Below are 21,284 nucleotides of genomic sequence, written 5' to 3' on the forward strand. Positions count from 1 at the left end.
TTAGCACTAGAACACAGCATTAACTGGAAAGAAGGTACCTTTCATCCCAATGTAGTTCTGGGTGATGACAATGATTATTATATATGTGACTAGAATGTTCACTAGGACAATGAAACCTATGGATGAAACTTTTACATAATTTCCTTCATATTTGATAAGCATTTTTCTATCATATAGCTGAAAACTTTTATAAAATCATACCCAAAAAGTTCCATTTAAAGTAAAGCATCTTATTATGTCTTATGGAATGTTTATTCTCTTTCTCTTATTAATAAAAAATAGGGGCATCTGGGTGGCTAAGTCGGTTAAGTGTCTGCCTTCAACTCAGGTCATGATCTTGGAGTTCCAGAATCAAACTCCACATCAGGCTCCATGCTTAGCAGGGAGTAAATAAATAAGTAATAAGTAAATAAAGTAATAAGTAAATGAATTAGTAATAAGTAATAAGTAATAAAAGTAATAAGTAATAAGTAAATAAAATCTTTTTTAAAAAAATAATAAATAAATAATAAATTTACCTGCTGTTCCTTAGCCAGATATGTTTTTATAGTCTATACCTTTCTCACTTATTATACTCACAGGAAAATTTTCTTTTGTGTAAAGAAGTAAAAAAAGTTCTCATTTTTATACCTTTTTTTTTTTTTTAGCATCATTACCCCATTTTCATTTTTATACCCTTTTTAAAAAACTTTTTGTACTCGGTTTTTATTGAATTACTTCAAAAGCCAGATATCTGAGATCAATATTCATTCACATTTAATGAAGAACTATTGTCTTTTATCATACTTCTTGTATTATAAATTATTTTAGCTGTATTGCATTACTGTAAGTTAACTAACAAACAGCATGTTCCTTTACTATCTTCTTTTTTACAAAAATAGATATATTTTATAAAAACTGTTATTTTAACCTTGACTGCTTTTAGTAATCTACCCCACAATACATCTTCTGTACTTTTCTCAGCAATTTTTATGATATTCCTTGAAAGACACATTAACACATATATTTGAATTGAGAAACTGAAGTCAAACTCTGAGAGAAAATGAAATTCATTTGGAGATAGGTTTGACCGTGAGAACTGGCTTTGCTAACTGGATTATAAGGCAGACATTTTTCATACATACAAGTTAAGTCGGCAGCTCTAATATTATTTTACTTTTATTACAAAAAATTTTAAAGATATGCAAAGGTATAGAGAATGGGATAATTAATTTCCGTATGATGTACCTATCAGCCATCTATACTTAACTTACCAACTCTTCCCAGTCTTGTTTCTTTCATATCTTTCCCCTCATTTTTCTCCTCTGACCCACACCCATTATGTTTTTAGTCTATAAATATTTCAATATGTATCTCTAAAATATCTCTAATAAAGATTTTAAAAATACATAATCACAATATAGTTATCATACCTTAACATCCAAGGAGACTTTAATTTAAATTAATATGAACAATGTTTCTTAGCATTTATATCTATAAATGATGAAGGCTACAAATAAACATATCCTGAATCCTATCTCATTTTGGCAATGTCATGTTATTATAAAAAATAATATATTTTAAAAGTCTGATCATTTCTTCAAAAAATGAATTTCTAGGAGTGCCTGGTGGCTCAGAGGGTTGAGCCTCTGCCTTCGGCTCAGGTCATAATCCCAGGGTCCTTGGATCAAGCCCTGCATTGGGTGCTCTGCTTGACAGGGAGCCTGCTTCCCCCTCTCTCTCTCTGCCTGCCTCTCTGCCTACTTGTGATCTTTCTCTCTCTGTCAAATAAATAAATACGATTTTTTAAAAAAATGCATTTCTAATAAAATTTTACATTTCAGTAAATTATCAAATTATTTTCATCAATTGTACACTAAAAGTTAAAATAATTCAACTTCAAAGAGATTTTTTAAAAGATGTTATTTATTTATTTCAGAGAGAGATTGGGAGGGAGAGCACAGAGAGAGAAGCAGACTTTCCACTGAGCAGAAAGCCTGATGCTGGGTTCCATCCCAGGACCCTGACTGAAATCATAAACTGAGCCAAAGGCAGATGCTCAACCAACTGAGCCACCCAGGTGCCTGAAAAGAGATTTCTCTTAATACTTGAATATATATGGTAGTCTGGATGATCCCAGGGTCCTGGGATCAAGCCCTGCATTAGGCCTCCTGCTCAGTGGGGAGTCTCTCATGCTGTCTCTCACTATCTCTGTCCCTATTTCTGTCCCTCTCAAACTTGAATATGTAAACAAAACCAACTTAAATACAATATTAATTTATATATTAATTTGTAGACATGCATTTCTTTGGAAACATATGATAAAGTAACCACTACAACCAGCAAACAAATTTCAGATGTAAGAATATTGTATATCATGATAAAGTTCTGTAAGAAAAATGTAATATAAGTACAAGGTCATGAAAAAAAGAGAGATATATAAGTAAAAAAGACCTCATTCACGCATATCTTTCTTAAAGTCTACTATAGTTAACATCCAGTGTTTTATTAATTTTAAGTGTACAGTATAATCATTTGACAATTTTTTTTTCTTTTTCTTAATTAACATATAATGTATTATTAGTTTCAGGGGTACGGGTCTGTTATTCAAAATTCACATCACTCAGCATAGCACACACCCTCCCCAATGTCCATCACCCAGCCACCCCGTCCCTCCCACCCCCGGCCCCTCCAGCAATCCTCAGTTTTTTCCTGAGATTAAGAGTCTCCTGTGGTTTGTCTCCCTCTCTGGTTTCCTCTAGTTTCATTTTTCCCTCCCTTCCTCTATGATCCTCTGTCTTGTTTCTCAAATTCCTCATATCAGTGAGGTCAAATGATACTTGTCTTTCTCTGATTGACTTATTTCACTTAGCATAATACCCTCTGGTTCTATCCATGTCCTTGCAAATGGCAAGATTTCTTTTTCTTGATGGCTGCATAGTATTCCATTTATATATAATGCATCTTCTTTATCCATCCATCTGTTGATGGACATCTAGGCTCTTTCCATAGTTTGCCTATTGTGGACATTGCTGCTATAAACATTTGGGTGCCCATGCCCCTTCGGATCATTACATTTGTATCTTTAAGGAAAATACCCAGGAGTGCAATTGCTGGGTTGTAGGGTAGCTCTATTTTCAACTTTTTGAGGCACCTCCAACTGTTTTCCAGAGTGGCTGCACCAGCTTGAATTCCCACCAACAATATAGGAGGGTTCCCCTTTCTCCAGATACTCACCAAAAGCTGTTGTTTCCTGACTGGTTAATTTTAGCCATTCTGACTGATGTGAGGTGGTAGCTCACTGTGGTTTTGATTCGTGCTTCCTGTTGCCCAGTGATGTTGAGCACTTTTTCATGGTCTCTTGGCCATCTGGAGGTCTTCTTTGAAATGTCTATTCATGTCTTCTGCCTATTTCTTGATTGGATTATTTGTTCTTTGGGTGCTTTTGTTCTTTGGGTGTTTTTAGATTTTGGATATCAGCCCTTTATCTGATATGTCAGTTGCAAATATCTTTTTCCATTCGTTTGGTTGTCTTTTGGTTTTGTTGAATGTTTCCTTTGCTGCACAAAAGCTTTGGATCTTGATGAAGCCCCAGTAGTTCATTTTTTTCCTTGCTTCCTTGCCTTTGATGATGTTTCTAGGAAGAAGTTGATGTGGCTGAGGTCGAAGAGGTTGCTGCCTGTGTTCTTCTCAAGGGTTTTGATGGATTCCTGTCTCACATTGAGGTCTTTCATCCATTTTGAGTCTGGTTTTGTGTGTGGTGTAAAGAAATGGTCCAGTTTCATTCTTCTCCATGAGGCTGTCCAGTTTTCCCAGTGCCATTTGTTGAAGAGACTGTCTTTTTTCCATTGGACATTCTTTCCTGCTTTGTCAAAGATTAGTTGACCATAGAGTTGAGGTCCATTTCTGGGCTCTCTAGGCCATTCCATTGATTTATGTGTCTGTTTTTGTGCAATATCATGCTGTCTGGATGAGCACAGCTTTGTAACATAGCTTGAAGTCAGGCATTGTGATGCCTCTAGCTTTGGTTTTCTTTATCAACATCATCCTGGTGATTAGGGATCTTTCCTATTTCCATACAAATTTTAAGATTGTTTGTTCCATTTCTTTGAAAAAGGTTGGTGGTATTTTGATAGGGATGCACAGTTCCTTGAGGTAGCATAGACATTTTCAACAAAATTTTTCTTCCAATCCATGAGCATGGAATGTTTTTCCATTTCTTTGTGTCTTCCTCAATTTCTTTCCTGACTACTTTGTAGTTTCCTGAGTACAGATTCTTTGCCTCCTTGGTTAGATGTATTTCTAACGATCTTGTGATTTTCGGTACAACTGTAAATTGGATTGACTCCTTAATTTCTCTTTCTTCTGTCTTGTTGTTGGTGTATAGAAATGCAACTGATTTCTGTGCATAGATTTTATATCCGGACACTTTACTGAATTCTTCTATGGGTTCTGGCAGTTTTGGAGTGGAGTCTCTTGGGTTTTCCATATAAAGTATCCTGTCATCTACAAAGAGTGAAAGTGGTGGTGGGTATTATTCAGAATAGGTATTAATTCTTCTTTAAATGTTTGGTAGATCTGGCATATTACCAACATCAATATTGATTAGGTCCCTAGCCTTCGGTACTGCCTCTGGTTCTTTTTTTTTGTGGTGACTTTTTCCACCTTGTCATTTTATCCAGATAAGAATATATGAATGAGAGAATAAAATACTGAAAGGGTGGCAAAGACCCCAGAAAAATGTGCATTAACCAAATCAGAAGAGACCCCAAAACGTGCGGAGAAGAAAGGGGATAAAGAAGTTCAAAAAAATTTAAAAATATATATATATATTAGACTGGTGAACAGAACAGAGCCACCCACTTGATTTTGGGAGTATTTTGGTCTCTTAGAAGAAACTTCTAAGTTTCTAACTCCTAAGAAACTTCTATCTAATTGTAGCTTTGATCTGTATTTTCCTGATGATCACTGATGTGGAGTAACTTTTCATGCGTCTGTTGGTCATCTGTATATCTTTGGAAATATGTGTGTTCATGTCTTCTGCTCATTTTTAATTGGATTCTTAATTTTGGTGGTGTTGGGTTATATAAGTTCTTTATATAGCTTGCATATTAACCCTTTATGAGCATTGTCACTTGCAAATATCTTCTCCCTTTTAGTAGGTTGTCTTTCAATTTTGTTGATTGTTTCCTTTGCTGGTCAGAAGATTTTTATTTTGATGTAGTCCCAAAAGTTTATTATTGCTTTTGTTTCCCTTGCCTTAAGAGACATATCAAGAAAAATGTTGCTCCAGCCAATGTCAGAGAAATGACTTCCTGTGCTCTTTCTAGGATTTTTATGGTTCTGGGTTTCATATGTAGATCCTTAATCCAGTTTTAGTTTACTATTGTGTATGGTGTAAGAAAGTGTTCTTGTTTCATTCATTTGCATGTTGTCCAGTTTTTCCAACCTCATTCGTTGAGACTGTTTTTTCCTCATTGTATATTGTTTCCTGTTTTGTCAAAGATTAACCGACCATATGATTGTGCATTCATTTCTGTGTTTTCTATTTGTTTTATTGATCTATATGTCTGTTTTTGTGCCAGTACCTTACTGTTCTGATCACTGTAGCTTTGTCCCTCCCCCTACCCCTCCAAAACCCTTAGATTGTTTTTCAGAGTCCAAAGTCTCTCATGGTTCATCTCCCCCTCCAATTCTGTAATACAAGTTGAAGTCCAGGATTGTGATGCCTCCAGCCTTGCTTTCCTTTTTCTAGGTTGCTTTGGCTAATTCATGGTCTTCTGTGGTTCCATACAAATTTTAGGATTGTTTGTTCTACCTCTGTGAAAATGTTACTGGTATTTTGATAAGGATTGCATTAAATATGCAGATTGCTTTGGGTAGTATAAACATTTTAACAGTATTTGTGTTTCTGATTCACAAGACTACAATGTCTTTCCATTTCTCTGTGTTACCCTGAATTTCTTTCATGAATGTTTTATAGTTTTCAGAGTACAGGTCTTTCCCCTCTTTGGTATATTAATTTTGTATGCTGGAACTTTACAGAATTTGTTTATCAGTTTGAGCCATTTTTCAGGTTTTATATACATATATAGTATCATGTTATCTACAAACAGTGAAAGTTTTACTTCTTCCTTGCTGATTTGATTACCTTTTATTTCTTTTTGTTTGAGTGCTGAGGCTAGGATTTCCAGTACTGTGTTGAATAAAAGCAGTTAGAGTGGACATCCCTGTCTTGTTCCTGACTATAGAGGAAAAGCTCTCAGTTTTTCCCTTTTTAAGACAGTATTAACTTTGGTTTTTTTCATATATAGCCTTTATTATGTTGAGGTATGTTCCCTCTAAACCTACATTGTCCAGAGTTGTCTCGAATGGATGTTGTACTTTGTCAAATACTCTTTCTACATCTATTGAAATGATTATATGATTCTTATCTTTTCTTTTGTTAATGTCATATATCACATTGATTGATTTGTGGATATTGAACCACACTTGCAACCCGGGAATAAATCCCACTTGATCATGATGAATGATTTTTTTTAATGTCTTGTTGGACTCTGTTTTCTTGTATTTATTATTGAGAATTTTGGCATTTATGTTGATCGAGAATATTGGCCGATAGTTATCTTTATTAGTGGCATTGTTATGGGGTTTTGGTATCAGGGTAATGCTGGCCTCATAGAATGAATTTTGAAATTTTCTTTCCTATTTTTTTTTAATAGTTTGAGAAGAATAGATATTACCTCTTCTCTAAGTTTTTGGTAGACTTCATCTGTGAAGCCGTCTGGTCCTAGACTTTTGTTTGTTACAGTTTTTTGAGTGGTGATTCAATTTCATTGCTTGTAATCTGTTCAAACTTTTTATTTCTTCCTCATTAAGTTTTAGGGGGTTGTAGACTTCCAGAAATGTATCCATTTCTTCTAGAATATGTAGTTTGTTGGTATATAATTATTTGTAGTATTCTCTTACAATAGGTTGTATTTCTTTGGTATCAGTTAGTATTTCTTCTCTTTTATTTCTGATTTTGAGTTCTCTCTCTCTCTCTCTCTCTTTCCCTCTCCCCCCCCCCACCTTTTTTCTTGATGAGTTTGCCTAAGGCTTTGTCAATTTTATTGATCTTTGGAAAGAACCAGCTCCTGGTTTCATTGATATGTTCTGTTGGCTTTTTTAGTTTCTATTTTATTTCTGATCTAATCTTTATTATATTCTTTCTTCTGGTTTTGGGTTTTTGTTTGTACTTTTTTAACTCCTTTGGGTATAAGATTAGGTTGTATATTTGAGTTTTTGGGTTTTGTTTGTTTGTTTTTTCCTCTTGAGGTAGGGCCATATTGCTGTAAACTTTACTCTTAGAAAATCTTTGCTGTGTCCTGAAGATTTTGGAGCATTGTGTTCTCATTTTCATTTGTCTCCATGTGTTTTTTTAGTAAGGAGGAGCAGAGGGGGTGGGGAGAAAGAATCTTAAGCAGGTGGAGCCTGACACGGCTCAATCTCATAACCCTCAAATCATGACCTGAGCTGAAACCAAAAGTTGGACATTTAACTGACTGAGCCACCCAGGCACTCTGTCTCCGTGTATTTGCTTTTCTCTTTTATTTTTTGGTTGACCCCTTCATTGTTAGTAGCATGTTATTTAAACTTCATGTATTCCTGCTCTTCCTATATTTTTTCTTGTGGTTGATTTCTAATTTCATAGAGTTGTGGTCAGAAAAGATACATGACTTTGTTTTTTCAATATTTTGAAACTTGTTTCAGTTTGTTGAAACTTGTTTTGTGACATACCGTGTGATACATTCTGGGGAATGGTCCATGTGCACTTGAAAATAATATGTATTCTGCTGTTTTAAGATGGAATATTTGAATACATCTAGTAAATTCATGTGGTCCAATGTGCAATTAAAAGCCACTGTTTCCTTGTTGATTTTCTCTTTAGATGATCTGTTCACTGATGTAAGTGGGGTGTTAAAGTCCTGTCCTATTATTATATTACTATCATTTAGTCCCTTTATGTTTGTTATTAACTTTTCTATGTACTTGGGTGCCCCCAGGTTGGATGCATAGATATTTACAATTATATTACCTTGTTAGATTGTTTTCTTTATAATTATATGGTGTCCTTCTTTGTTTCTTGTTACAGTCTTTGTTTTAAAGTCTATTTTGTAATTCCTCAAGTACAGATCCTTTACCTCTTTTGTTAAGTTTATTCCCAGGTATCTTATGGTTCTTGGTTCTATAGTAAATGGAATCGATTCTCTCATTTCCCTTTCTGTATTTTCATTGTTAGTGTATAAGAAAGCCACTGATTTCTGTAGATTGATTTTGTATCCTGCCACGTTGCTGAATTGCTGTATGAGTTCTAGTAGTTTGGGGGTGGAGTCTTTTGGGTTTTCCATATAAAGAATCACGTCATCTGCGAATAGAGAGAGTTTGACTTCTTCATTGCCAATTTGGATACCTTTTATCTCTCTTTGTTGTCTGATTGCTGTTGCTAGGACTTCTAATACTATGTTGAACAAGAGTGGTGAAAGTGGGCATCCTTGTCTTGTTCCTGATCTCAACGGGAAGGCTGCAAGCTTTTTCCCATTGAGGATGATATTTGCTGTGGGTCTTTCATAGATAGATTTGATGAAGTTGAGAAATGTTCCCTCTATCCCTATACTTTGAAGCGTTTTAATCAGGAATGAATGCTGGATTTTGTCAAATGCTTTTTCTGCATCAATTGAGAGGACCATGTGGTTCTTCTCTCTTCTCATATTAATTTGTTGTATCACATTGATTGATTTGTGAGTGTTGAACCATTCTTGTAGCCCAGGGATGAATCCCACCTGGTCATGGTGGATAATCTTTTTAATGTGCTGTTGGATCCTGTTTGCTAGGATCTTGTTGAGAATCTTAGCATCCATATTCATCAGTGATATTGGTCTGAAATTCTCCTTTTTGGTAGGGTCTTTGCCTGGTTTGGGGATCAGGGTAATGCTGGATTCATAGAAAGAGTCAGGAAGTTTTCCTTCTGCTTCAATTTTTTGAAACAGCTTCAGGAGAATAGGTGTTATTTCTTCTTTGAAAGTTTGGTAGAATTCCCCAGGGAATCCGTCAGGTCCTGGGCTCTTGAAAGAAATTGAAGAAGACACAAAAAGATGGAAGACCATTCCATGCTCTTGGATCCGAAGAATAAACATTGTTAAAATGTTTATACTGCCTAGAGCAATCTATACTTTTAATGCCATTCCCATCAAAATTCCACCGGTATTCTTCAAAGAGCTGGAGCAGATAATCCAAAAATATGTATGGAATCAGAAGAGACCCCGAATCACTAAGGAAATGTTGAAAAACAAAAATAAAACTGGGGGCATCACGTTACCTGATTTCAAGCTTTATTACAAAGCTGTGATCACCAAGACAGCATGGTACTGGCATGAAAACAGACACATAGACCAGTGGAACAGAGTAGAGAGTCCAGATATGGACCCTCAACTCTATGGTCAATTAATCTTCGACAAAACAGGAAAAAATATGCAGTGGAGAAAAGACAGTCTCTTCAATAAATGGTGCTGGGAAAACTTGACAGCTATATGTAGAAGAATGAAACTCGACCATTCTCTTACACCATACACAAAGATAGACTCAAAATGGATAAAAGACCTCAACATGAGACAGGAATCCATCAGACTCCTAGAGGAGAACATAGGCAGTAATGTCTTCGATATCAGCCACAGCAACTTCTTTCAAGATATGTCTCCAAAGGCAAAGGAAACAAAAGCGAAAATGAACTTTGGGGACTTCATCAAAATCAAAAGCTTCTGCACATCAAAGGAAACAGTCATCAAGCCAAGAGGCAACCCACGGAATGGAAGAAGATATTTGCAAATGACAGTACAGACAAAAGGTTGATATCCAGGGTCTATAATCAACTCCTCAAACTCAACACACACGAAACAGGCAAACATATCAAAAAATGGGCAGAAGATATAAACAGACACTTCTCCAATCAAGACATACAAATGGCTATCAGACCCATGAAAAAATGTTCATCATCACTAGCCCTCAGGGAGATTCAAATTAAAACCACATTGAGATATCACCTTACACCAGTTAGAATGGCCAAAATTAACAAAACAGGAAACAACATGTGTTGGAGAGGATGTGGAGAAAGGGGAACCATCTTACACTATTGGTAGGAATGCAAGTTGGTGCAGCCTCTTTGGAGAACAGTGTAGAGATTCCTCAAGAAATTAAAAATAGAGCTTACCTATGACCCTGCAATTGCACTCCTGGGTATTTACCCCAAAGATACAGATGGAGTGAAAATAAGGGCCATCTGTACCCCAATGTTTCTAGCAGCAATGGCCACGGTCGCCAAACTATGGAAAGAACCAAGATGCCCTTCAAGGGACGAATGGATAAGGAAGATGTGGTCCATATACACTATGGAGTATTATGCCTCCATCAGAAAAGATGAATACCCAACTTTTGTAGCAACATGGATGGGACTGGAAGAGATTATGCTGAGTGAAATCAGTCAAGCAGAGAGAGTCAATTATCATAAGGTTTCACTTATTTGTGGAGCATAGCAAATAGCATGGAGGACAAGGGGTGTTAGAGGAGAAGGGAGTTGGGGTAAATTGGAAGAGGAGGTGAATTATGAGAGACTATGGACTCTGAAAAACAATCTGAGGGGTTTGAAGTGGCGTGGGGGTGGGAGTTTGGGGTACCAGGTGGTGGGTATTATAGAGGGCACGGATTGCATGGAGCACTGAGTGTGGTGAAAAAATAATGAATACTGTTTTTCTGAAAATAAATAAATTGAAAAAATCTAAATAAATAAATAAATAAATAAATAAAATATTAAAAAAAAATAAGTAAAGTCTATTTTGTTCACTATAAGGGTTGCTCCCCTGGCTTTTTTACTTCCATGTGCATCATCAATGCTTCTCCATCCTTTCACTTTCAGTGTGCAGGTCTTAAATGAGTCTCTTGTAGGCACCATAATGGTGGGTCTTATATTATATCTATTCTGTCACCCTGTGTCTTTTGAGTGGAGCATTTAGTCCACTTATATCCAAAGTAATTATTGATAGTTATGTCCTTATTTTATTACTTATTTTGTAACCCTGAGACAGTGAATGAAAGGATTACTCCCAAAAGCTTAGTAGGAGAAAGGAGAGGCCTGGCAGCCAGATGCTCTAGTGATGAAAGGCCTTGAGCCAAGTTCTGTCTCTGCTTTTATTGTGAGTTTAATTAATACACCACGTGCAAGGCAAGGAGTTAGTGAGGTACAGGACCACTACAGATGCCTGCACTTAAGCATGTACTCCCTGGATGAAACCTTAGAGCCATAGTAAGAATCTGGCCACATTCAGCCAAGAAACTTGAGAGGAGGCCCAGTGTTCTTTTGCTTTTCAATGGGCCTCATCCAGGGGGGCATATACAAGTCAGGTTTTATCTGTTCTGGCACTGTGAATCCCCACATTGTTTTATGGTTGTTTGTTGTTCTAATTCTTTTGTTGTTCTCTTTCATGGTTAGTTGGCATTCTATAGTGGTACACTTACATTCCTTTCCCTTTATTTTTTATATATCCATTACTGGTTTTTGATTTGTGACTACCAACTGGTTTGTCTGTAACATCTTGTGCATATAGTAATCTGTTTTAAGTTGATGATCGCTTAAGTTTGAACCATCTTTGCTCCTGTCCCCCACCTCCCCACATTTTATGTATATAGTATCATAATTTACAAGCTTCTATTTTGTGAGTCCCTTGATTGATTTTTACAGTATACTTTTTTTTCTGCTCTTGTGTTTCCTACTTTTCTTATTTATTATTTATGTTCTGTCCTTTTCTCATATAGAGTCTCCTTTAAGATTTCTTGTGGGACTGGTCTAATGGTCATGAATTCCTTTGATTTTAATTTGTCTGAGAAACTATTGATCACTCCTTCTATTCTGAATGATAGTCTTTCTACATAGAGTATTTTTTTTAAGATTTTATTTATTTATTTGACACAGAGAGAGAGAGATCACAAGTAGGCAGAGAGACAGGCAGAGAGAGAGGGGGAAGCAGGCTCCCGACTGAGCAGAGAGCCTGATGCAGGGCTCTATCCCAGGACCCTGAGATCATGACCTGAGCCAAAGGCAGAGGCTTAACCCACTGAGCCACCCAGACGCCCCAAGGAATCTGTAACTGGTTGTGATCAATTAATGTAAACACGACTGCACTTGGACCAGCCGCTACATAGAGTATTCTTGCCTGAAGATTTTTCCATTTAGCACTTCTAATATATCATGCCCCTCCCTCTGGCCTCCAAAGTTTCTGTTGAAAATGAGCTGATACCATTATGGGGTTTCTTTTGCTTATAACTTTTTTCTCTTTCTGCTTTAAAAATTCTCCCTCTATCATTACTTTTTGGCATTTTACTATTATGTATTTTGGTGTGGACCTCCTTGGGTTGGTTTTGTTGGGAAGTCTCCGCACCTCCTGAGTCTGGATGTATTTCCTTCCTCACATTCGGGAAATTTACAGTTATTATTTATTCAAATAAAATTGCCCCCTTCTCTCTCTCTTCTTCTGGGATTGGTATAATGGGAACGTTAGTACATTTGATGGTGTTGGCTGAGCTTCCTAAATCTATTCTCATTTTGTGTTATTTTTTCTCTCTCTCTCCTATTCAGCTTGATTCCTTTCCATTTCTTGGTCCTCCAAGTTGCTGATCCATTCTTCTGCTTCATTTAGTCTACTATTGATTCCTTCTAATGTATATTTCATTTCAGTTACTGGTTCTTCATCTCTGATTGGTTCTTGTTTATATTTTCTGTCTCATTGTTAAAGTCCTCAACTCTTTTCTCAAACCCAGTGAGTATCTTTATGATCATTAATTTAAATTCACTATCAGACATATTACTTATCTCTGTTTTGTTTTTATCTCTTGCTGTGATTTGTCCTGTTCTTTCCTTCAGGACATATTCCTCTGTCTCCTTTTTGTCTAACTCTGTGGTCTGTTTCTCTGTGCTAACAGTGTTAGCTACATCTCCTGCTCTTGAAAGTTATGGCCTTATGAAGAAAAGATCATTTCGTGCCCTGCATTGCTGTGTCCCCTGTTCACCAGAACCTGACACTTCAGGAGTATCTCCTATGTGTGTTGCCTATACCCTCCTTTTCTGGCTGAGCTGGCTTTTGCCTTCAGTCCAGTCATCTGCAATGGTTCTCTTTGCCTGTGCTGGGCAGTATTTGGTCCCTGTGTTGCTAATGGGCCAGTCTGAGGTTGCCTTGGGCTTGAGTTGAGTCAGACCAGCCATTTGTCAAAGATGCAGTAGCACCAAACTGCAGAGTACCTTCCCTGTGTCGTCCCCTGAGAAGCTTCAGTTGGTGAGTGGGATCTGTGGTCAGACCAGCTGTCTGCCCCAGCCCATGGCTGCGTCCATAGTCTGACTAACATGTGTGGTTATCTTTCCCTCTTTCTGTGGAAAGAGTTACTTTGGAGTTGTTCTGGGCTTTGTTGCGGCTGCTTGCATACTGCCAGGCCCTTGGCATTGTTCTGAATGTGCTCTACCCAACAGCATATTTGAAGGTGTGGATCCGCATAGTTTGTCAGATCAGACCTGCAGTTTTTGAAAGGTTTACGAACAGGTCTTTTGCAGGAAGGAAGCTGCAATTGCCAGTATTAAGACCAGCTGGTTTGGAGGGGGTGGATCCACAAAGTATGTGGAGGTGAGTGCACAGTGTTAGCAAGGTTTGCTCAGGTCCTCTGGTGGAAGGGTTCTGCCAGGGCAGGACTTGCAGTATAAGCAAGTTAGGTTGGAGTGTTGGCACTGCACTGGTTCCCACAGATGTACATGTATTTATGCTGGGAGGCAGGGGAGGGAAATACCACCTGCCAATCTCTTTGTTCCTAGAAAATTCTTCCATGGAAGCCTGTCCCTCTAGCACACACTCTGAGATTAGTATAGACCAGTTCCCCTCCAGTATGACCATAGCACTTTTCAAACTACTGCTGTATCTCCTCAAACTGTTTATTGTGCTCTTTAAGGGCAGTAACTCCATTTTCTCTCAATTTATGGCTCCCTGAGAGTGGAACCCAGTGATTTTGAAAGTTTCAAGTTTTAAGTCCTGCTGGTTGTAAGAACTCATGAAATTTGGCCCTTCTAGTTTTCAAAGCCAAATGGTGAGGGAGATTTGTCTTCCCTGTGAGGTCTACCTACTGTGAGAGTCTCTCTCTCTACAGTATCCCTCCCTCCTGTGAACAGTCCTGTGGGTCTGTTTAGCTCCCCACCTTTGGCTCCCTACTTTGTCTCTGCCTTTCTACCCTCTTAGATGTGGCCTCCTTATATTTAGTTTTGTAGTTCTACCAATCTTTGGGTCATTTGCTGGGTTATTTATACTGATGTGAGTGTTATCTAGTTGTATAAGTAAGATGAAGTGAACTTAGGGTCCTCCTACTCCCCCATCTTTTCTAGCAGTCTTGTTCATGCAGTTTTTGTGTGTGGATAATGGTGGGTAAAAACTCAGTATGGTAGTTATAGTCCACTGGGTACACTTTTTTAAGAACAATTATTTTACAATCTTAATAATTCTAAGAGATTTGAAAATTACATATTTGATAACAGTTTAAACTGATGAAAATATTTAGATTATTTTTTTAGAAGGGATCTTAAATGTGGAAAGGGATACATAGTTTTTAAAAATTCCTTTAGGGCCTATCTGAGTGAAAATGTTTGAAGACCAGTGGACTAAAGAATTAGAGAGCTTAGAAAAGCATACTAAATCCATCTCCTCCTGGTAATTGCTTTTATCTGGATATCTAAAATAATGATAATTCATTATAGACTGATCGTTGAAAAGTAGGTGGATTATCAGTCATTTCAAAGAGCAGTTACCATAGGCAACCAAAAGCTACAGTTGACATTAATTACATTTAAATTCATCCTTTGATAAATGCTATTCTTTGAGATTAAGGGTAATGGTGCTCACAAATTAGAACACCTTGACATAATTATGTTTCCTGTGGGGCGGGGTGGTGGGTAGCTAATAATTGGAATTTTCTATAGAGGTCAAGAAATGTCAACAAATAGACTCAACATGGCTCAGAACTGCCCATTTTTTCATCTCTGCTCTTTCTTCCTTTGTAATGAGAACAGTTTGTGACCTTGGCCTTCAAATGGATTTGAGCATGTATATGAGAAGGTTATAGTTTATTTGAATACAGTTGCTTATAAAGATGGTTTCTGTTGCTTCTTATTGAAAAACTGTTGTGTACAAAGAACAACAGTAAAGGTAGAGGAAAATGAATTTTATTTTCAACTTTAAATTTTTAAAAAATAAAATTTTGATATACAACTGTATATACATTAAATTTTCAACTATCTCAAAATGCATCACAAAAAGAAATAATAGCTCTTCCCTTCTATCCCCTTCTACCACTAGAAAGTATAAGGATCAGTTAAGAGACATAACTGTAATTTAACAGAGTATAGGCAACAAGTATAAAAGTTAAAGTACTGTGAAGACCTTGAATATTGATTGGAAGAGTTCCAGAAAGGAAGATTATAATTAATATTTTGTTAGGAGTTGCAAACTCAAATGTCTAAAGGGACCCTGAAGGGGAAACCAAAGTGAGTGAAGCAGTTTGGAAATGTGGGGACTTTGGCTGCCCACAGGAACTATAGCTGTGTCTGAAAAGGGCCAGTTGGTTACCAGAACTAGTATTTCAAGAGAAGCTGGAAAGAAGATTTTTTTGTGAAATCTGATTTTTTATTTTTTACCAATGAATGCAAAATATTTAAAACAATATATGAGCCAAATAAAACACATTGTTATGCTGAATTTGGCCCCTAGTCTGCCACTTTATCACTTTTGGTTTATTGCTCTTCTAAATTCTTTATTTTTGTCAAGTAGTTTCTAAGAGTTAGTTTAAGTTTTCTAGAATTCTAACTAAAACTTATTTCAAAGCAAACTTATAAAAAGATTTTTAAGGAATGAAATCAATAATTTCTCAGGTAGTAACTAAAGGCAACCACATGATTAACCTCATTGAGCTCAATTCTGTAGCAGCTTATATTTTTTAGTTCACTTTTGGCCTATAATTACAAATTTCTTGGGAACATTAGGAAACTCTTCTGAAATGACTTTGGGTTAAACTTCTTGTAGAATCTCTCTAGCCTGCCTCTGATTATTTTGTTAGTAATTAAAAATACTTTAATGCTCAGAATTTAAAGAACCTGTGAATAAATGGTCTCAATTAAAAAGAATGAACTGGTCTTACTAAATTGGACTTGATTGAAATTATTTTAGGCATTTCTAACCTTGTGAAGTATGAAAGAAAAACACGACATGAATGCTTGGCATTGAATTACCTTACACTGAATGCTGAATACAGTGTCTCACTTTCATATTTTATGGTCATAACCTTATACTTTGGGATTTTCGTTAAAATAATAAAATTGGGTTATACAAACATTGCTTAATTTTGTTTTTACTGTCTTGTGAGGCAACAGATGAGGCCTACTGTATGTTAAAAAGTGTGTATGAGGATATTGGGAAGAAGTTACTGTTTGTAGAACATGGACTCTCTGTGTAGGGAAAATTTTCTCCTGATGAATGCTTCTTCTTTTTCCCAGACTCCACCTGCCAAGAGAAAATTAGTCAATTGTTTCTCTCTGCTTTCCCAACACATTAAAACCAAATCCAAATAAATCTTGTTTGCTATCCAATCACTTAGATGATATATTGATAATTAAGTTTGACTTATTAATTAGCCTTAAATTTCTCTTTGGACATGACATATATTTCACTGGAACATCGTATTGTGGGAAAAAAAAATAGCATGCTCTAACTAGAGGTAGAGAAGAATAAGAAATGCTACTTGATACTATGATGCAGTCTAGCAAGTATTTGCTAATTAGACCATATTTCATTTCAGCCACTATATGGGAGCCATATCCTGATTAGACTATGTAGATAGAAATATCTATGAATCAGGATATCCAGGGGAGCATACATCTTTTTTTTTTTTTTAAGAGAGAGTGCGTGTGCCTGAACATGTGGGGAGACACATGGAAAAGGGGAAAAGAGAATCCCATGACCCTGAAATCGTGACCAGACCCAAAATCAACAGTCAGGTGCTTAACCTATTGAGCCTCTGTCGGGTCCCTCAGAGGAGCTTACATCTTAAAAAGTGCTCTTAGTTGAGAAGAGGGTACTTGGATACCAGTTAAGAAAAGCAAAGTAGGGCCTTGATAAATGACAATGACTTTGACAATGGAGTGTGTTCTACTGATGATGAATTGAGAAATTATTTTATTTAAATTTGCTCGCTCTTCTATAGTTCATAATAATTTACCAGTGTGACCTCCCTGGTTTTGATAATTGTACTATGGTTATATTAGATGTTGACATTAAAGGAAACTGAATGAAGGATATATGAAAACTTTTTATGATTGTTTTTTATAATTAAACAAAATTTACATAATGTATAATTAGCCATATGAAGTGTACAATTTAATGATATTTAGTATATTCACAATGTTTTGTGACTATTACCTACTTCCAGCAGCTTTTCATCATTTCTGCAGGGAACTCTGTATCCATTAAACGATCACTTTCCCTTTCCCCCTACCCCCAGCCCTTGGCAACCGCTAAATCTGCTTTCTCTCTCTATGGATTTGCCTATCATTGGTATTTCATCTAAATGAAATCATACAGGATGTGACCTTTTATGTCTGGCTTCTTTCACAAAGCATAATGTTTTAAGGTTCATCCATGTTGTGCCATGTATCAGTACTTAGGGTATTTTCATTTTTGGCTATAAAATATTTTTATTGTATGAATAGCATCTTGTTTATCCATTCATCCATTGGTGGACATTTGGGTTATTTCCAGGTTTTGGCCATTGTGAATAGTGCTGCGAAGAGTATTCATGTACAAGTATTTGTTTGAATACTTGTTTTCAACTGTTTTGGATACATACCTAAGTATACAAATGCAGGGTCATGTGGTAATTCTATGTTTAACTTTTTGAAGAACTGCCAGACTTTTCCACAGCGGTGCATCATTTTATATTCCCAGCAGTAGTGTATAAAATCTCCTGTTTATTCACTTCGTCCCCAACACTTATTCTTTTTTGGTTTTGATTATTGCCATCCTATGGTTGTGAAGTAGTTTTTCATTAAGGTCTTCTTTCATAATTCCTTAATGACTCACAATGTTGAGCGTCCTTTGATGTGTTTAGTAGCCATTTGTGTATGTTCTTAGATATAGTCCTTTGCCCACTTTTTAATTAGGTTTTTTTAATTGTTGAATTGTAAAGGCTTTATGGATAGATACTAGACCTTTGTCAGACATAAGATATTTGCAAGTACTTTTTCCCATTCTATGAAATTCTCATTTCACTTCCTTGATAGTATCTTGTGATGTACAAAAGTTCTTAGTTTTGATGAATCTAATTCATCTATTTTTTCTCTTGTTGAATTCTTTTGGTATTATATCTAAAATTCCATTTCCAACTCCAAGGTCATGAAGATTTTCCCGTATTTTTTCATACAAGAGTTTTATAGTTTTAGCCCCTTGGTCCATTTTGAGTTAATTTTTGATATATGGTTTAAGATTCTAAATTTATTCTTTGGCTCAAAATGTTGGAATTAATATTCATAAGAGATAATCATCATTCTTCATTGTCTTAGAAAAAACATTTATGATAATATTAAATCATTTTTTCTTATTCTTAAAAAAGAATTGAAGAATATAAGAGCTAAAACTATAAAATTCTCAGGAGAAAGCATATGGATAAATCTGTATGAACTTGGATTTTAAAATGGATTCCTAGATATGACAGATAAGAAGAGGTAAGAACAATCAACAACAACAACTAAAAAAGAATAGGATTCATGAAAAAACTTCTGGTACATCATAGGATGCTCTCAAGAAAGTGAAAAGCCAATGTGCAGAATGTGAGAACTTTTACCTAAAAATAAAACATTATATATAAAAATCTAACTTAAAAATAAGCCAAGGATTTGAGTGGACATTTCTCCAAAGATGTACAAGTGGCCAATATACACTTAAAACATTTAACATCATTAGCCATCAGGAAAATACAAGTCAAAACCATGAGATACACACCATCTAGGATAACTATAATAAAACAAAGCGACAATAAATAAAAAGTGTTGACAAAGAAACAGAGATGTTGGAATCCTCTGACATTGCTAGTTAAGAACATAATATGGTGAAGCCACTTTAGAATATAGTTTGACAGTTCCTCAGAAAGCTAAATATATAGTTACCATGTGACCCAGCAATTCTTAGATATATACCCAAAAGAATTGAAAACATATGTCCACATAAAAACTTGTACATAAATATTCATAGCACCATTATTTATAATAGCCAAGAGTGGAAACAAGCCAAATGTCCATCAAAAGATAAATGGATAGGGGTGCCTGGGTGGTTCAGTGGGTTAAGCCTCTGCCTTCAGCTCAGGTTGTGACCTCAGGGTCCTGGGATCAAGCTCCATGTCGGGCTCTCTGCTCAAAAAGGAGCCTGCTTCCCCCTCTCTCTCTCTGCTTCTCTCTCTCTGCCAACTGTGATCTTTGTCTGTCAAATAAATAAATAAAATCTTTTTTTAAAAAGACAAATGAATCAACAAAAAGCATAACCATATAGTGAATTATTATTCAGCCATTAAAAGGATCGAAGTACTGACATATGCTACAACATACATGAACCTGAAATTATATTCTAAGTGAAAAAAACCTGACATAGAAGTCCATATATGATTCCATTTATATCTAATTTCCAGAGTAGGGAAATTATAATGATACAAAGCAAATTAGTACTTGCCAAGGGCAAGAGGGAGAAGAGAATGGGTAGTAAATAGTGGATACAGGGTTTGTTTTTGAGGTAAAGAAATTTTTCTGTTGATAGTGGTGAAGTTTGCAAACTGTGACTATGCTAAAAAGCGTGAAACTGTATACTCAAAGAGAATGAATTTTATGGTATGAGAAATATCTCAACAAAAATCAATACATTTTAAAAATACCTTGCAACAGAGGATTTTCTATTTTAAAACAATGCTTATTTGATATTTGCCTTAAGAAAATTATTATTATTTTTTTTTTTTTAGTAATTTATCCTGGCATCCTGCATTGACCACTAAAAGTAAAATGCGAATTCCACATTCTCATGCGTTTATTGATCTGACTGCAGATTTTACAGCAGGTAAGTTACACATAAATGTAAAATATTTCTTTTGAACTGCCAAAGAATTACAAGATTTTATTTATTCTTTTCAGAGTAATCATATCCTACTGAATTGAATGGTAAAACCAAAATGTTAAAGGGTTATAAGGAAGTACGTGATATTAGATACACTTTAAAAGTACTGGATGGGGGCGCCTGGGTGGCTCAGTGGGTTAAGCCCCTGCCTTCAGCTCAGGTCATGATCAGGGTCCTGGGATCGAGCCCCGCATCGGGCTCCTTGCTCAGCGGGGAGCCTGCTTCTCTCTCTGCCTCTGCCTGCCTCTCTGCCTGCTTGTGATCTCTGTCTCTCTCTCTCTGTGTCAAATAAATAAATAAAACCTTTAAAAAAAATAAAAATAAAAGTACTGGACGTAGAGGTGTGGCCTAGTTGGTTAAGGGTCTGCCTTAGGCTCAGATCATGGTCCTGGGATCGAGCCCACGTTGTGCTCCCTGCTCAGTGGGAAGCCTGCTCTCCCGCTGCCCTTCCTTCCTGTTCTCTCTCTCTCAAATAAATAAAATCTTTAAAAAAAAAAAAAAAAAGCACCGGATATAATAAATAACCTTTAGTTGCTTTTGTTGTTTGTTAACCACATCAAAATTTGGATTCTCCACTTAAAAATTCATGATAATTTAGATACCTGTTGCCTAATGTTTCTTTCCTTTTCCATTTAAAAATTATTGACTAATAAATGCTCTAAATTTAACTGTAAGAAAAGTATTTAGCTTATAATTTAAAAATTTCAGAGGTTTTTTACAAATTTTTTTAATATGAACAATTCTAAACATAGAAAAGTAGAATAATGTGATACACTATTCTTTTTTTTCTTTTCTTTTCTTTTTTTTATTTTCAGCATAACAGTATTCATTATTTTTGTACCACACCCATTGCTCCATGCAGTACATGCCCTCTATAATACCCACCACCTGGTACCCCAACCTCCACCCCTCCGCCACTTCAAACCCCTCAGATTGTTTTTCAGAGTCCATAGTCTCTCATGGTTCACCTCCCCTTCCAATTTCCCCCAACTCCCTTCTCCTCTCCATCTCCCCTTGTCCTCCATGTTATTTGTTATGCTCCAC

General features: G+C 36.1%; 1 protein-coding gene across 1 annotated transcript in view; it reads left to right on the forward strand.

Annotated features, from left to right (window-relative positions):
• The window catches only part of ITFG1 (integrin alpha FG-GAP repeat containing 1), a 307,089-nt gene that overhangs the window by 16,156 nt on the left and 269,649 nt on the right, over positions 1-21,284 (forward strand). Inside the window, exon 6 of the mRNA XM_082711008.1 lies at positions 20,089-20,183. Coding sequence (XP_082567134.1) covers positions 20,089-20,183 — 95 coding nt within the window. The remainder of the gene's footprint in view (positions 1-20,088; positions 20,184-21,284) is intronic.

Source organism: Mustela nivalis (assembly GCF_964662115.1).
Source record: "Mustela nivalis genome assembly, chromosome: 18".
Classification (NCBI taxonomy): domain Eukaryota; kingdom Metazoa; phylum Chordata; class Mammalia; order Carnivora; family Mustelidae; genus Mustela; species Mustela nivalis.